Source organism: Geospiza fortis, unplaced genomic scaffold (genome assembly GCF_000277835.1).
Source record: "Geospiza fortis unplaced genomic scaffold, GeoFor_1.0 scaffold2, whole genome shotgun sequence".
NCBI classification, from domain to species: Eukaryota; Metazoa; Chordata; class Aves; order Passeriformes; family Thraupidae; genus Geospiza; species Geospiza fortis.
In genome coordinates this window covers 1223049-1241514 of record NW_005054366.1, presented here as the reverse complement: position 1 = coordinate 1241514, position 18466 = coordinate 1223049, and the positions used below count along the sequence as shown (strand labels likewise).

At 45.9% G+C, this 18466-nt stretch overlaps 1 protein-coding gene across 1 annotated transcript in view; it reads right to left on the bottom strand.

The window, feature by feature from the left end:
- Positions 1 to 12807: 12807 nt before the first annotated feature.
- PLEKHO2 (pleckstrin homology domain containing O2) overlaps positions 12808 to 18466 on the bottom strand; it is a 24216-nt gene continuing 18557 nt past the window's right edge. The window contains 1 exon segment of the mRNA XM_014308349.2: positions 12808 to 17252. Coding sequence (XP_014163824.1) covers positions 16014 to 17252 — 1239 coding nt within the window. The 3' untranslated portion in view covers positions 12808 to 16013.

The following is an 18466-nucleotide window of genomic DNA, read 5'->3' as shown; positions in this document are numbered from 1 at the left end:
AGCGGGCTGACAGGCGCGTCCCCGCCGCCTCAGAGCGGGCTGACAGGCGCGTCCCCGCCTCCTCGCAGGCCACCTCGCCGCCGCCGAGCTGCTCTTTTTGCTGCTCTTTAAAGCAAAAGCTCATAAAACAAGCCCATTTCTTGGCAAACACGGTATTTTCGGGCCGTTTGGGGAATGGGGACATCCAGCTGCCGCCATTTCGGCCAGGTGCCGCCCTTCACCTCAGCGCGGCTCTGCTGAGTGCTGCTGCTTCGAGGTGGTGGGTGGTTTAATTTAAAATTAATTTAATTCTGTTTCCAGAGCAGTTAGGGAGGAGAGGGATTTCTAAGCAGGAGGAAATACGGTGGGTTGTTTTTGTTTTTGTTTTCCCCTGAAAGCAGGGCTCAGGGGTTGATGTTTCCTGGGAATGAGGTGCTCTTGATACCACACGTCCCTCAGCAGGTGCAGGAGGGGGCAAAAGGGCTTTTCCCTCAGAGTTTTAGTAAATTCTCCAGTTTCAGCGTCTGGGCTGGTTTTATCTTTTATTTTGTTCTCCATTTTGATAGTATGATAAGGAAGAAACCAGGTTAAGCTCAGGTTTTGGGGAAAATCAGATCAGTTTCTGTGGATCCCCCACAGCACTCCTCCCCTGTAAAACTGCTTCCATCTCTGGGCTCCCCAACATAAGAAGGACATGGAGGAGCTGGACTGAGTCTAGAGGAGGCCACAGAAATTCTCCAAGGGTTGGAGCACCTCTGCTTTGGAGCCAGACTGGGAGAGCTGGAGGTGTTCAGCCTGGAGAAGAGAGAGCTCCGGGGAGACCTTGTATGAAGCCCCATCCCTGGAAGCATCCAAGGCCAGATTGGATGGGGCTTGCAGCACCCTGGGATAGTGGAAAGTGTCCCTGCCCATGGAAGGTGGTGGAACTGGATGATCCTTAAAGTCCCTTCCAGCCCAGATCATTCTGTCGTTCTTTGCTGCTGGTCTCAGGAGAGGAGAGGTGACATCAGGTTTGTATCCCGTCCCTAGACCATGCTGGCCCACAGATGGTCTTTGTCAGGACTCCCTGGAGAAGTCCCTGGGGAGAAGTATCGCTGTACCACTGATTTTGACTGTGAGCTCACTCTGGTGCCTGTCACCACATGAGGGTGCCAGTGCTGTTCACCTGCCACGACTTCCTGCTCTAGCAGTAGAGTCCAGGGTGCAGATGGGGCTGTTCCCTGGGCTCGAGACAGTTTTGGGGTACATCCCGATCTCGGGGACCCTTGTGTGGATCCGTGCTGCTCCTGTGAGAGAGCGCGGGGCATTTGGTGTGTGGGAAGATGGGGGGAGACCCTCTACTACTCAAAACATGCCCCTCTGTACACAGCTACACCAGAACTGTCTTTAGGGCAGGGAGAGAGTGGTTTCCATTTCATTGAATCCCATCACCGATGGATTCAGTAGCCAAGTGCTTGCTGATGCAGTTGGATCACTACGGCTTGGCCTTCCCAGCTGTGAAATGGGGAGGTGGACCCTAAGCTCTTGAACAAATACAGAATGTGTGGAGGTTTATGGATAGCTGCTTCTCTGAGAGATTTGGATTTGTGTTTTGTTTGCCTTTTATTCGAACTGAAGTTAAAAAAAAAAAAAGACTCTCTGGTAGGAAAAGTGAACATAAGGTCTGTCTGGATAAAGGGGAAACCCTTCTTTTGTACAATAGCTTAGCGGGTAGAGCATCCTCCCCGAGGAAAGGAGAAAGCTGGGCTTGATCCATGTTTCTGCCGGAGGGGAGATGCAAACCTCGGGCCACACAAGACCCCAGAGAGCACCGTAAACAACAGGCTGCAGGCATGTCTGATGCGGAGACTTTTTCTTACTCTTTCCTGTTATTTTAAATAATTAATGATTTGATGGAGCAGGGAGTGGAGAAGGCAGGTGTCCTGTTTCCCTGCGGAGCAATCTGTGCACCCGGCAAGACGGAGTCTTGCGCTTTCTCGATGAATATTTAAGTGTCTTCAGACAAACTGGAACGGCGCCAGCAGGAGTGACTGAGAAAGGCTGAGCCCTTCCCACTGGGTATCCTGGTGCCTGGGGGCTGGGAATAATCCCCGCTTGCACGGACTGTGGAGGTACTGTGCATCCCAGCCGTAGATGGGACCTCCGGCTCATGCTAGCCTTTTGTTATGCTGTAAGAGATCCTTGGATGGAAAGCCGTCTGGATTTAAACTGCCACTGTTAATGTCATTGTCTTCCAGAGCTTGAATCAGCCAGGACTCATCACCCACGGCTCTCCTGCGGGTTAATGCTGATCTCGGAGGAGGAACAGCGCAGATGCACTGAGAGTTCGCATCTGTTTGTGAGCTTGGATGTTTCCAGCAGGCACAAAAAAAGGCAATGTAGGCAGTTCCTTCTGTCCTTCCCAAAGTGGTATGTGTGCAGGGGTGGAAGGGACCAAGACTTTCTGCTGATACTAAGTACAGAATGCTGTGACAATTTATTAACGACATTGAACATTCGCCTGGGGATCCATTTATTAGCTAACAGACCTAAAACAGCTCTTGGATTTTTCCACTAATGTTGTAGCACAAAGAATGACAGGGGAGGTGGCAATTTGACCTCTTTTTGCAAAATATTCCAGACATTGACCCCATCTTCAGGATGGTGTTAAAATCTTCAGTTTTATTTCACTTGAAGAATATTTTTAGCTGAGCCAGCTTTGTGCTCGTTCTTACTTAGAAGTGAAGCTCTCTGTCAGAGAATTTTGTGCTCTTATTTTGCAGGCACAATTTTTAGGTTCTGCTTTAGGATAATCATTATTTTTGATCGCATTCAAAAATCATGAGCCAGGCTGCTTAAATCCATGTAATTTTAAAATGTGCCTCTGCTAGCTCCCTGGTTTGGTTGTATACAGTGTGATTTTCAAGCCAGTCAGATTTGCAGTTAGCCATGTAATACAGCCCACAAACCAGTATGTGTTTATGCAGAAACAGTTGCTTACCTAGAGGTTTAGCAAATTGGACTTTAATTTATAATCTTTCTTTGGAAACAAAACTGGAAGGTGACTCCTCCTGCCTGCAGCTGCCTGTAATTTGGGAAGCCAAGCTTCTGCTTCTCTGGAGCTGCCCACAGAAGGGGAGCCTGGCTTGAGGAACAAGGAACAGCTTCCATCCTTGGAGGATTGTCTTTTTTGGCATATGCTGGCACAGAGAGGAAATTGAATATTGCATGGGAGAGGGGATGACCACGTTCCTCTTTCAGTGCTGACGGACTGTTTGTACGTGACAGGGTGTCAAACTTGCCAGTGTGCTGAGATAGCAGCCATGGGCTCTGCCTGGCAGCACCTGAACCAGATCTTTGGGCACTGTGGTACACAGCTGCCATTGATGAGGAATTGTGTGTTTGTGCTTCTTTATGTCCCTGCTGTGGGTATTCACAAGGGGCCGACCATGCCAGTTCTGTGCTCTGTCAGATATGTCCCATTAGAATGGAATACACGTTTCAGCTCTGGCTACATGGCTTCATGTGTGGCTCCAGCTTATTTATTTTTTGTCTGGGTTTGGCTTTTAGTTGTTCTGTAGACTAGGTTATTTTTGGTGCTTTCTTTGATAACTCTGTTCCTGTGACATGCTGCGGAGCCAGAACTCCTCTGGGAACATCCCAGAAATGCACACAAACATCAGCCCTGTAGCTTCTAACACTCAACATATGGAGCTTTCAGAAGGCCTGGACACCTAACGGGACTCCACAAACCCACTCTGGAAGCCTGAGAAGGGTTCCAGCAGTTTCCTCAAAGGCTGCATTCATTTCCTTGCAAGGCTTCCACAGAGGAACAGCTTGTTAGAGGGACCTGTGGAGCTTGGATGCTTTGCCAATAATAATTCAGGCCCAATTCTGAAGTAAAATATTTAGCTAAACAGAGACTGTCTGATGACTGGATTAAACACAGACTGCATCTGAGTGAGCTTGACATTTCAGGTTTTTGTCAGTGTCCATTTCACGAGCCTGTAATTCCATTTTTCCTGTCTTCCCAGACTCGGCTCATGCTGTGTAGTGTTTCAGACAGCACAGAATGAGGTATTTCAGCAGAGCTGTTACTCCTAGCTCAGGAAGCAGCCTGAATCACAAAGTGATGTTCTTTGCTTTAGGCTTAGGAATAATCCAGTATTATGGGATTGCGAGGAAATCATGTTAGAGAAACTGAAGGGTTTGTTTGTTTGTTTGTTGGTAAGAAAAAGTCTCAAGGAACCAGGCAGAGATGTCAGACAGGGCTGGTGAGTGAGCCTTGCCAGTGCACTGCATGGCGCTGACACAGATGGCTCAGTCCATATTAACAGCAACTGGAAGTTTGAGCTGGTGATTTGGCACTTCCCTCTCCTGTCACTCTTACTTCCCAAAGCTGATAGGCCTTTAAACCCTTGTAAAGATAAATGAGCTTAAGCTTCTATGTAGCTTTGAAAGTGAAGCTTACATGTAATTAGCGCTGTGGTAGGGGTTGTTCCTGACCGCCAGGCCACTCCTGCTGATCCCTGGCCTCCACATGGAGCTTACTGACATATTGCCACTACATCTTCCAGCTCGATGTATTCTCCTTCCAGCTGTGGAGAATTGGGCCTACATCTATCCTGCAGGAATACGTGAGAGGGAAAAAAATACCTCCCCAGTGTCTTTTGTACCTGGATGATACCTGAGAAATAACTGTAGGAGAAAAAATTTGTTATTTCTGTGATGCTTGGCTGAGGGAGGTCTATATGAGCCCATTGTGTTCAGATTTAGTGTCTGAAGACCAGGCTTGACCAGTAGTATGGTCTTAAACAGTAGTATGGTCTTAAAATATCTACTGTGTGACCAAAAGCAAATGTAGCAGAAAAGGATCTAAAGGCAGAATATTCTTTGTTGAATTTAAAAGAGAAATGGAGTGATGAAGCTGGAGTCACTGCCCTCCCTCGTTTGAATGTGATGGTTAACTGAGCAAGTGTTTGGTTATGGGAGGTGGGAACGGCTGCCTCGGATAAACCAAGCTATAATCGGGACATTGCATCCTAATCCCCTCACTGACATGCCTGCAGGCAATGTTTTTATTCTCACTTTACTGCATGTGTAAAAAGAGGGAGGATCCTCTGCTTGCCGGGCCTCTGAGGATTGTCTGGCTCCTAAAGGCGATCTCTCCCTGTTCTTTTCAAGACAAAAGTGCAGCTGAAGTGTAGGATCTTTTAACCATAAACCCAAAGTGCTGAAACCTACTTCCAGAGGTGCAGCCCTGAGCTGCTCTTATGCCATGCTGAAGGACTCAGTGCAAAACTTGAAGTGAAACAGAAAATTGTGTTTGAGGATTTAATAAAAGCTAAGTGGAAGCAAAGGGTTGCTCAGTGATGCCATTGCTCCCTTCTAATCTGACCCCCATGCAGTCCAACAGGAGCAGGCAAGCACAGTGCAGCTTTGGAAGTGTTTCATTTCTGTCTCTCAGCAATTTTCTTCCAGAGCCCAAAACATCTGTCTCTGCCTCCAGCCACATGCAAGTGCACCAGGAGCGTTTTGTTCCAAGCCTAATGAGTAATTTTATGGTCTTGGAATTGGAGGCAGGGGGAGGGGGCTGGGACAGCAGCTGGAGTCTTGAGTTCTACAAGGAGCTTTGCTGATGTCACATTGTAGCCTGATGATTTTTACTTTACTGCAGCCCACCAGGCTTCCCTTTCAAGTCCTCTGCTGCAGTTGCTGGTGATCGTGCTCTGACATGGGCTTCTGCATTTCCAGGGCTTCTTCACTGCTGGGCTCAACAAGCAACATGGAAAATAATGACAGCAGTGGAGAGGAGGTGGGGGAGCTCAGCTGGGCGTCAGCTCCTCTCTGTGTGTGGAGAGAGCGCACGTGAATGCAGAAAGCACACTTTGCCTATCCTGCCTCTGGCTTCAGTGCTCAGGAGGGATGAGGGAACAAACAACCCCGGGCAGATGTGTAATCACATCACTCAGGTGTTGAGCAGATGGTGCTGAGATGTGGTGATACACGTGGTCAGAGAACAGGTACAGAATGAACTGAACTCAAATTGTCACTGATATCAGCAGCGTTTTTAAAGCACAACCCCAGCTTTCTCTTTGAGAAGGACAGGGTTATCTGTAGAGAGAGATAATCTGTACACAGCACAGGAAACAGAAGGCAGATGTTCTCATATGTTTATCATATATTTCCACCACGAGGTCTTCCTTTGGGACAGGCTTACAGATCCTAGGCCCTGGAGCAGGACTTGCACATGGAGGGACCATGCTGTGTTTATCCAGGGCAGATTATATAGAGCTCTTCCTCCACCTGCCCAAGTTCTCTTGGTTTGAAAAGCAAGTTTATATTCACTCACTGTGACTCAGCCATAGAGTCTGACTCATTTTCTTGCTGTTACTCATAGAAAAAAAAAGCCAAATGCAACCAGTCTGTGCCTGTAGCCACCTGTAATTCAGCTTTCTGCTGTTTTGCTCTGGGTGAGTTTCTGTTTATCGACACTAATACACTTTGCTGAAGCTTTTAATACTTCTTTCTACAGAGGAAGACTGATTAGAAAATAAAATTTTCTACCCCTAAAGCGAAGAGGAAGTGTGCTGAATCTCCATGGCTGTTTGTGGAGTTCCTGAAATAGGACTATTTCAAGTGGACACTTCACAAAGATAGTAGTAACAGGATGGGACCAGATAGAGCAACCACCAGGCAGAACTGGGAGCAGCTGCAGAATTGCTGCAGCTCCTGAGCTGACCTCTGTGGTCTGGAGGAGGTTGCTGGTGGTCTATCTCTTAAGGGTGCTCAGTACTAGGAGCTCCTGCTTCCAGCAGTGATGACGTGTTGGTCACCAGAAATCTGTCTCACCCACTCTCTGGGCTGGACTCCTCACTGCAATAGAAGAACTCGAGCTGCTTGGGGTTCTGTGGGCTGCCAGTCCTCAAAGAAAGGGATGGTGTTTTGCTCTATGTAAGCCTCTGTTGCACTGCCAGCTCAGGAGTCTCTGCTCATTTCAGACCTAGCTGTTGCTCACTTGCACATATTTTGTCCTCTCATCAGGGTGCAGGGAAACACCAGGCTCTGGTTCCCTCTCTTGCAGTGTGATAGGTGGCTTATTCTGTGCTAGAGACAGAAGCATGAGTCAGAGTTGAAAACCTCACCCAAGAGAAGCTTTAGCTGTGAGGTGGGAATTGGTGCTTGCCACTACAGCTGGGCCAAACCCAGCCTTGCCCATTCCAGCTTCATTCCATGTAAAAGCTGCACAAGGGAGCACAGTGCAAAGCTCCAGGTGGGTGGGCTGTCCAGAGGACAAGGAAGTATCCTGGCTATGGAGCAGGGCTATGTTAGAGCTAAGGCAGTTTCCTCTTGGTTATGGGAAGCTGAGGCTCAAGTCAACAGGCTGAGTCTTCCAGAGGGGAACTTGGCCTTAAACCTGGCTCTCCCTTCTCAGTGGCCTGCTGCTGGGTGGGAGGCCACCCACCATGGGGTTCTGCTCTTTCATCATTCTCCTGGATCCCATCTTAAGAGTTTTGATAAGAATTGTTCCACAAATTCTCAAATTAAAAGCTGGGATGTTGGTTATTTTCTGGTGGAAAAATATTTAATCAGAAATATTCTTTGGCACACTTTCAGCTGGTACACTGCCTTCCCCTCTCTGAAAATATTGCTCATTTTGAGTGCAAATGCTTCTTGTGAGGGTTTTGGGTTTTTTTTGGGTTGCAATCGCTCACTTGGGTTTCTTTTTGCCTCAAGCAGATGATGGCAGTTGGCCTCTTGTTACATGGCACTGAAGTGACCTCCTGGGGCTGCCTGCAGCCCTTCATGGCAGAGCATGGCTGAGCGAGGCTGCAGTAGCTGTGGCATGCAGGGAGCAGGCACTGCCCTGTAGGGAGCAGGCACTGCCCTGCTGCTCCTGCCTGCCTGCTCTCAATACCCACCACCACCCCCAGCTCTGGCAGCCGTGCTCGCAGAAAGCTCTGCGGGCAGTGGAAGTGAGCTGGTTTCTTCATGACAATGTAGTTATCCTTTTAAGGGAAAATTCCCTCTGGGAGCCAACCCTCAATTACCTCCTGCTCCAGTGCCTTCTTGCTGGAGATGGCTTGTAACACAGCTGAGTTACAGCCACTGGAACTCAGCTGAGTGCCCAACCGCTTGGAAAAAAAATCATAATTAAACTCCGTTGGCCTCTGTTGGTTGCTGAATCTAGAAATTGGGGTCAGAACCCAGTGGCTGGCTCTCCTCATCAGTGCATTTGTGCAGAGCCAATCTGTGGATGCTGCATCTTCAAACCCAGATGCTTTCTATTCCCATGGTATTTCTGGCGTGTGCAGACCCCTGTGTGCTTGTTCTTGCCTGAAGCAGTTTGTTGCAATATTTGGGAGCTCTAGCTAGGACAGGACTGGTGATAATTAACCAATGCAAGTATCTGTTAAACGCCAGGGGACTGGGATAGGCAGTGGCTGCATTTCAGTTTGCTGTTATTCACTGTGGTCAATGGGAAGGGTCCTCCAAGGGTCCTGATTTGGAGGCTGAAAAATTCCTTCTGTTCTGCTGCCAGGTCTCACAGGCCATGGGAGGGATGTCTGACCATGGTGGGGCTGCTGTGGATGTTGCCCTCTGCCTCTGTCTCAATGAGCAGAACAGGAGCTGTAGAGAACAGCCTGTGCTCTTTCCATTCTATAGGAGTGGTGGCCTTGGCTGCAAGCCCCTAAATTTACATCTCTTGTGTTTAGTACTGAAAATGCAAACTTGTCACAGGAATGAGACCAAACTCCTTACAGACGTTCTGAGGATTCCTTTTGATGTCAGCAAATTTACTGGTATTGTGTGGGCATTTTCTCTCATTTAAAAAACCAATCCTGTACCTGTGCAGCTACTGTTGTCTTGAGACAAAATAAATGGACCACAGCTCGTGGACTGCCTGGATCATCTCAGAATGAAACAATGTCCCTTTGAGGAGCAGAGGAGCCAGGCTGGAACCTTATGCCTCATTTTGAATAAAATGGACAGGAATCCTACTTTGCCTAGATAGGACTGAAAGAGCTTTCAGATCTTCTCAGCTTTCCCAAAGGCTTAAATTTTCTTCCCTTTATCTAGAACAAGGAAAAACATTTTAAAAATTTTAAAACTTTTGTGAGAAAACAAGAAGCAATCACATGAGCTTCATCAAAATATGTAATTTCATATTTTTAAAAATGCTTGGGTTAGTTACTTAAGAAATTGTAAGCCAAAGTGTTGAAATCATGTTTTCGAGCTGCAGAGCAAAATTGTCACCTTTTGAAATGTCAACTTCTCAAAATTATTTTTTGCAGTTTTTAAACCAGTGCACCTTTCCACATCTGCAGTTCTCTGATAACAGCCTTGCATTACTGTTTTGATCTGAAAATGTTTTGCCAGAAAATTTCTCACCAGCAACTCCCACGAGGCCCTGATTCCACCCTAGGTAGGTGGTTTTGAACCCACCTGGATGGAAGAGCAGAAGTGTGGCTAAGCTGAGAGCAGTCCTGCCCTTTGAGTACATGACTGTTGTTTGCACTGCTGACCTTTCACAAGTTCATTAGCTCTTGGAAAACAAGTGGAATATATTTGCCTTGCTCTGGAAATTCAACCCATGCTGTTGAAAATTCAGCATTACTCCAGAGAAAGAACCTGTCAAAATCTCTGTGGTTGGAGAGAAAGGTTATACATGGGCTGGGGTATCTCCTGTGATCTCCCATATGACATCTGGCCATGTTTTTTCCTTTGAACTTCCCCTCACCAGTCTCTTGCAAAGCTGTACAATACATGAAGAGCTGGGCAGTGCTTTGCTGTCATGGTAATGTAGTCTAAACAAACCCAGAAGACTTTGCCAGCATTTCAAAACTCACTTCTTGTCGCAAATGAAATAACTGAGGAACTTGCAGTTTTGTTTGCACGGATCCTTGCCCAGTTAGTCATGCTGGCTTGCATATCTTGTTGGACTTCTGGAGATCTTATGTTTTATCAATTTCAGTGATAAATATCCCAGTGTGCAGTGGTGTGCTAGATAACTTGTATCTAAAACAGATTAGAATTTGTCCTCTAAGAAACATTTCTTTCTGTGCAAGGCACATTTCTCTGGAATGAAAAAATATCTTTCCTCCAAAACTAAAGTTTTTTGTGGAATGGAAAAGGAAAAATATTAATATAGTTAAGAACTTCACAAGCATCTGAAACTATTTAGAGACCAAGAGGGAATTAAATGTTTCAATAAAGGGAAAAGTCAGTTATTAGCATTCAAATATCCTCATTTCTGTATTTGTCCTGCTGTGTAGTTCTGTGGGGAAGGAGAGTTTGACTCTGTTTGCATTGCATAAATGTCATATCCTTACCCATGAATGACAGCTAGTACTTGGCATTGCATTCCCATGTCTTGCCCTCTTCCTGCCTCTGACCTCTTCTCCTGATAGTCTCTGCTCCACATGGCTTTGTCTTTTCCCCCAGAATATCTCCAAAATACTTCAAGTTCTTATTTCTTGTTTTAAATAAACAATATTTTAACTATTATAGATATATATAGTATTTTCATAGTATGTCTTATTCACTTATGGCCTGGGAATACAAGTTCTTTAACTGTCATATTGTCCAAAACAAGCAGAATTTGGATGTTCATCCCAATCCCTGTTAAGGGTTAGAAAAGTCATCAAGGGACAAGTTCTCAGAATTGGCCTTGTTTGTTTGTTTTTTTTCTGTTTTTAGAGGCACTTCATGTGGTCATCGGATATTCTGGTTATTCAATGTTTATTGCAAAATGTCACTAGTTCACCAACTAAAAATAAAAGTATCTGCTGCAGGAGAATGGGTTTGGAGCCCACCTCTTCAATGCTCTGTGCCTTTGCCTTCATGCTGCAGGGTGAGAGGCTCTGCCATCTCTCCTGGGTGCACCACAAGGCAAAATTAATTCATGGCTACAAAACACCTTTAGGTCTTTGTACTGGAAGACACTATAAAAGAATCACCAAGAGAGGCAGTTCTAGCTTTGAACATTTTGATGCCTTTAATTCATTTATTTTGAGCTAGCAATTTTAAAATTCATTTAAAGAATGCCCATGTTCTGAAGCACAAACATCCTTCATGGGCATGGGGTGGAAATAGGAAATGTAAAAATGGGGATTGTAGATGCAGGGGATGTAGAAACTGGATTGTGAATCTGATGACAGTGGGAGTAAAGATTTTCTTGGCAGCTGCACAACTAAAACTTTTGGAAAGTTTCTGTCAACACAGTTCTGGCAAAGAAGGGGCATGAGATGGAAAAGTAAGGAAAGATGAGAACTGAAATGTAGAGCAGAAGAAGAGGATCCATTTTGGGAGAGCAGGCCAGGCTGAGGAGATGAGAGCAGCGTCTGCAGGGGCACATTGATCATCTCACAACTCCTCAGTGAGAGGGAGGCCAGGGTTAAAGACCTGAACAGCCTGTGAGGTTTGTCATTCCCTGAGTCTGTTAATGGTTTGTAACATCTCCTACCAGTGGTTATCACAGGAATATGGTGGCTGGTAGCTGTGAGGTAAGGCTCTAGAACACAGTGATGAAGTTTCCTGGAACAAATTAAGCACTGGCTTTTTGAAGTGTGTGAATTTTCACAGCATAACAAAACAGTGATCTCCGTTCTCTAAACACTGTGGGTACCTTTTGCGTCTATGAATCTTCTGAGTCTTAAACTGGAAAGGGGAAATGTTGGAGAGCTTCACTCTTGATGAGTCATGTTTAAGATAAAACACGCATTTTTTAATAGCAAGAATAATTAGTCATCAGTGTAGGCTAGCTCAGGCTGTAGTAAACCTTCTGGCCCCCTGGGACTGGAAGAGATCTTTCTGCTCCTTTTCAGTAGGAAATTATTGAGTTCTGTAGGATCACAGTAAGGAATCTAGGACCTGCATTGTCTAATTCAGTTTATTGCACAAGACAGTCACTTCAAAGCAGTAAACCATAAATATCCATTTAATTAAGAGCAAGTCAGACAAATTATTCATATGCCAATACTATGTATGTTTTCTTTTGCATTTTTTGACATATTATTTCACATAGTGCTAGATATTTCCCTTCCTTATCAACACCAATTTCAGGCTGAAGTGTGATGTGTTGTGTGTTTTCTTAATGAGAGAAGAGAGTGCCTTTCTCTACAGTATATTTTTAGAAATCACCCTGTGTTTTAGAGGTTCCTTTGAGGAACCACCCCTTTCCCAACAAGGGGTTAGAGGGTTTGCTAACCACAATTTTTTACCCAAATGAGTGTTCTTATTGTGCAACAGGATGGCACGTACACTTGCACTCTTTTCCCTGCTTCCTCATAACGTTTGAACCTACTTCTTACCTACTTTTGACCAATTTCTGACCTGTTATTCCAGAAGGGAAGCAGTCACTGGGATACCACCCCCTTCTCTTCCTGCAGCTTCCTGGCATCTGGGCAGAGGAACAAGGCTCTGGTGTTGCTCACCAAGGAATGAGTGCTGAGTGGGCTCCACATTCTGTAGACACCAGTGAGCCCACATGAAGGTGTTAAGAACAGCCCAGCCAGCTCTGCTGGAGACTGCACTTGGTGAGGTGATGCTTCCCACTGCTTTCCTGAAGGAAATCCTGGCCTCAGCCATGCTTTCTGGCCAGGGCAGCCAAGCTGACAGGCAGGGATGAGCCAGGAACTGCCCTGTGTGCAGCAGCTGCTCCAGCTCTGTGCTAGCTGCAGCCCCAGCGTTTCTCCTTCCTCCTGTCTTGTGGTTAGCACAGCACCAAGCTCACCTCAGCCTTACCACAGCCTGTGCAGCATTCCCTCCTTCAGAGCAAAGCCTTAATGTGCTGCTTCTAGTGGCACTTCCTTGCTCTGCTTTAGACAAAGTCACTCTGAAACAGCAGATTTTCAAAAGGAGGTTTTATTGCCAAATCTCAAAGCTCTTTACAAACAGGAGACAAAGTGCTGCCTTTCCACGGGCTGCAGCAGCTGCTTTTCAGACCGTCATCCACACTTGCTCACTTTCAAACTCACTTCCTTCCTGTCACAGACATGTAAACTGGTGGCACAGCCCAAAACACAGGCTCACACCCCAGCACTCCAAGCCCAGAGGGTTTTCAGGCACAAAGCCCCCTAACCTTAGTGCAGCCAGGAATTAGAGGCAAGTTTAAATGCATGTTTAAAGAAAGATTTTAAAAAAAGTGCATGGTGGCAGGATGTACACTGAAGATGGGAGTTGCCATAGAAGGCTGGATATTTTAGGATGAAAATGCTAAATCTATTAGAAAAAATAGTTAAAACCAAGAGTCTCTACCATAGCATTTGCAGCAGTAAAGTTACTGGGTGATACAGAGATTCCACTTAAGTTATACTTATTTACAAGACATAATACAAATCTAGTGAGATCTGTTAGTACAGCATATACAGTAATTAGCTGTAGGTTGAAAAATGATTTAATTTGCCCGTTTCCTAACATGTAAGGGGTATTTGTCTGTTAGGATTCCTACTGATGGCTATTCAGTAACATGTCAGACATTTATTCATTAGAATATTGAGTACAATATAAAAATATACAGTAAATATAAGCACATCCTGTAGGTTTGGCTGTAACAGAGAGGGATGTCAGGGTATTTTCACCAGCACTTTGCTAGACAAGTATCCACAGAACACACTGCCACAAGAAAACACTGGAGAGAGCAAAAGCATTTGTGTATAAATTAGGGGACTGAGCTACCCCATAAGCTGTTGTCATTCTCCTGGATTTCAGTGCCAGGCTTTGATTTGCCTGTCCTGAAGTTTAGGATTGGCTTCAGCTTTGGGATATGAACCTGTTGCCAGAGTTTGCCCTGGTTTGTGTATGCTCCTGTTAGTGTGAACTGGGTTTTCCCCCATCTATCTATTGTTACAGAACTGCATCTTGCAAAAGCCTGCCTGCTCTCTGGAGCTGGTGTCCCTCCACTTCCAGTGCACACCAGGTTCTGACAGCTCACATTCATACCACACAGTGTTCGGTAAACAAAAGTGCACATGCAGAAAAATACATTTAGATAGCAGATAGGCACTGAATATTGTCTGTGTTCTTAGCCCTTGTTTTAAGTGTGTCTGGAAAGATGAATATGACCCAGAGTTCACATTGAACCCATGGCAGCAAATAGCACCGGTCCAGAGTTTGCTTCAGGCTGTGTGCCTCAGGGTGGGCTTAGGACACTGGAAACTTCTTGCCTCAAAGCAAAGCTTTTTGGCACCTGAGCCCTGAGTGTTTGACCATGTAGAACTTTCCATGTGGCAGAATAACAAGTGAACTCTCATACAACATCTGTGTCTGTCTTGAGAGGGGGACTCATTACCAAAACCAAGACTAGTTTAATCAAAAGAGGCAGAAGCATCAGTTATGGTCATTATCTGTCTTGCTGGCTCCAGGTGGTAGAAACCAGGGTATTTGGAAGCCCAAAGCCACCCTTTCTGTGCTCATACATGAAGTACCTATGCCTAGCCTAAGAGGAGGCTCAAAGGAAACCTTACTGCTGCTGTGGTTGGTGTTTGCAGCCCCCTGCAGACTTGTGGGACCTGGGAAATGAGGAGAAAAAGAAACGGATGAGCTAAGAACAAAGTGCTGAACAAAGAGTTTAGGCAGCATGTTGCTCCTTAAAACCAGACTGGGAAGATTGCCATTTTCCATGTTTCCAGAGCCTGGCTCAAGCAAAGGAGAAGCCCTCTGGGCTGTCACACAATTCTCCTCAAAGCAAGGACAGAGAAGAGGGGAGAGGGCCCAGCTCGGGTATGGGGCTACACAGTGCAAAGACACAATTTTGCCACTGCTGTAATCACTGAAGGCCACAGGAACTGTGGTGGACAGGAGAGGCTGTGGGAATTGTGCTGGAGCCTTCTGCAATGCTTTCCTCAGACCCTTCCATAGCAATGCATTTTTATTTTCATATACTTCAGCCATTGGGACCAGCCCCAAAGTTTTGTGTGCAAAATGCCTTTCCCTCCATGTGTGTAAATTAGAGAGAACTGGGCCAAACCATGGCTCTCAGGCTGGCCAGGACACAGTGGGTAGAGACGTGTTCAGTGGGAAGGGGGATCTCATCCAGACCCACTGCCTGATGTGTATGCTCCTGTCAGTTACATCCCAAGACAACACTAAGGGAACACACATCCCCAAAGCTGCTTTGTGACAGCTCTCCTGGGGATCTCCTGAACACAAGTTCTCCAAATGCCTGGCTATTTGGTCCTAACAATGCTGAAGGAATTCAGAGTTATCAGATAGGTACGCTCCTCAATAATAAATGTGTTGTCCTGGTAGAAGACACTTTCACAGGCCAAGTGTAATCTCAATTTCCCTATTAATGAAAGAGGAACAATCCATACTTGCCTGGCAATGATGCTTTGAGACTTGTGTTCACTCACACAGTTCTTAGCACGCCTAAAGCACTGCAGAGCCAGCCTCAAAGTGCCTTCATACAGCTGCTCCACATCAGGGACACTACTTGGAGTCAGGAATTGGCCAGTTTGGTTTGCCTCTGTGTGAGGTCACTTTTTAACGGTGGATGTGGTTTTATGAGTATCTTTGGAGAAGATTAAACCGTTTATCTTTACATTCCTAGATGTCACTGGGCCAGGTGGTCTGGGAAACCATGCCAGCAAGCGAACAAACACTGACTACATTTATCCTTAAATGATTTAACTGAGAAAACCAGATAGGTGCCAGTGTAATCTGGTATTTGCTTGCCTGTAAATACAGAGAGACAGGGGCTTTTGCTAGAATAGCCATTCTGCTCCTTTCAAAAAATCTGGCTTGGTCTAATTACTAGTAATTTTTAAGGCCTGATCCATTGAAAGGACTTTGGACAGAATCCTTAAGGAGCATTCACATTTTTGAAACTGTTCACTGTCCTGTAACCTTCTGCTCTGCTAAGAGGATTAGAACCAGACTGGTATGTACAACATGAAGAAAGAAAGATGGTATAACTGAAAGCTCAATTCTGTCCCACAAACATGGTGTGTGCACAGCAAAACACCATCTTTAAACACTGGCCTAGCAATGGTACAAATCATAAATGCAAATGTTTAGCTTTGATTTTGGGAAAGAAGTCTCTGCAAAGTGTGTCAGGGAGCACTTCTCCTATAAAGAGTCACTAGATCCTTTTGCTTTTCTTTCTGTTTCTGTGTTCCTTCTTTTTTCAGTTCTCCAAGACCTTTAATTTCTTGCAAAACTTGTGAAGCTTGCCGAAGCTGTTCTACTGCCTCATTGAGCAACGTCTCTGCCACCACTGGGGGTCCATTCCCCTCCTGGGCCTGTTCCAAACCTTCACGTAAAACCTTCTGCAGAAGCTTTTCTGCTTTTTCCCTTTCATTAGCAACTTTCTCCTCCATTTTAGCTATGCATTGATGGGAATCCTTTGGGAAACCTTGGCCTGGAAGTACTCTCTGTTTATTTTTGGAATCAGAGAGCAAGTCTCCCAGAGAAGAACAGCGAAGTTTGAGAACTGAAGTGTTTTCTGTAGAATCTTTCTTCTCAATAGTTGCTTTTACACCCTCGTGGTCTTTTTCTGTAGCTAAGGAAATCTCTGTCTCTTCTGCTGAAGTTTGCAGTTCCTTCTCGGCTGCGGTCCTCCCATTTCCTTCTTCTGTTTCAGCTGTTGGGGATGTGAACTCTGCTACCTCGCTGGCTGTGATCCCATTCACTGGGGACTTGGAGCTGCCAGAGTCCTGCTCTTCCCAGCCCCCAGCTTCCAGGTCACCATGGCTGGAGTTCTCTGTGGCAAGCATTTTCTCTGCCAAAACCTTAGGAGGAACAGGAGGCTTTGAAATGTCTGTAGCAGCAATCTCAGCCAGGTTGTCTTTGCCATCATCTCCTGATGATTCCAAGTCTTCTGTCTTTTTAGGTTCAATGGTTGGTTGGTCCCAAGCTACTTTCAGCTTGTCTGGCACACTCTTAGGAAGTGGAATTGGAGCTTTTGATATAACCCTGTTGCTGACCTCACCGAGGTTCTCCTTGTTCTCCTCACTTGGTGCTTGGGATTCTTCCACATTCTCCTTTGGAATTCCAGAGTCCTCCTCCTTGGCATTCACACTGTCCTTTGATTTGATGCTTTCCTTAAGTTTCTTATCTGGAGGCAGCGGAGGAGACAGAGGTTTTTTATGTTCCTGGTCAGGAACATTGTTCTCTGCCTCCTGGTTTTCTTTTGTGCCAGTGGGTTTTGTGGGTGGCATAGGGGGCTTTGGAGTTTCTTTTTGAGGTGCTTCATTGTCACTTTCACTGATAGTGGAATCAAAGGTCGGTGGTCCATTGTCTACTATATCCAGATCTAGTCGCAGGATACCATCTGATGTACACTTGGCAGCCTGAAAAACAAGAGAGAAAGTTTTCCATTTCTATCATTGATTCTATGTTTCATCCTTTAACTTCAAGTTAAAGTGCAAAACCCTTGCAACCAGCATGGCAAACAAGGGGTTGCTGCTTCAAGCTGAGAGAGTTGGGGCTTTTCAGCCAGGAGAAGAGAAGGCTTCAGGGAGACCTTAAAGCCCCTTCCAGTGCCTAAAGGGGGCTTCCAAGAGAGCTGGAGAGGGATTTTTCACAAGGCCATAGAGTGATAGGACAAGGGCGAATGGCCTTAGGCAGAAAGAGGACAGATTTAGATTAAATATTCAGAAGAAATTCTTCACTATAAGGGTGGTGAGGCCCTGGCACAGGTAACAAGAGAGGCTGTGGACTCCCCATCCCTGGAGTGTTCAAGGCCAGGCTGGAAGGGGCTCTAAGTAACCTAGTCTAGTGAAAGGTTCTTTGCCCTTGAAGATGATTTTTAAGGTCCCTTCCAACCCAGCCCTTGATTCTAAGAAAAGTGCAGAACTTATTTTACTACTGCATTTGAAAAGACTGTCTTAAAGCCTGTACCACAATAACCTAATTTCTTGGTTTTCCTGTGGGTGCTAGTGTTAAGCTCTGCCATTTTATTCTTTGTCCTGTGGTAGTGGGATCCCTATACCCCCTTCATTTACAATGTGTCCCCCCAAAGGCTCACTTTTGTGCTTTTGAGCTTGTCATAAACCAAGCTGATCTTTAGATTGCTTGGCCAGGGAATGTAATCCTTTTGCCTTCTGCTTGCTTCCTCTAACCAATGTCATCCTGGCCTGACCAGGGCCAAGCCTCAGCTGGTTAAACCTCCTTCAGATCACAGGCTGTGTGCAAATCTCACTAGTAGGGAGGTTTTCCTAAAAAGGAGGGACTTAGCAAAGACACTGCAGTGTGTAAGCTCAGTGCCCCACAGGCAGAACCGCAGTGACAGTTCCTGTGTGAAGGAACCAAAACCACACAGAGGCATAGCTGCAGCCAGGGCCAGGCTCCTGCATTGCAGAGACTTCAGTTAAAGCCTCTCTCTGCCTTTCCAGCCCAGCAGAGAGACGGAGGCAAGCTGCATCCTGGTGGTTTGGCGCTCACCCATCCTCACCTAGCCTGCTTTGAACACTGAATATCCATGTTCATGCCATTTCCTTCATGAATCTGCAGCCAGCAGCCATGATACACATCTTTCTGCAGGCTCTATCCCCTCATTCCTGCT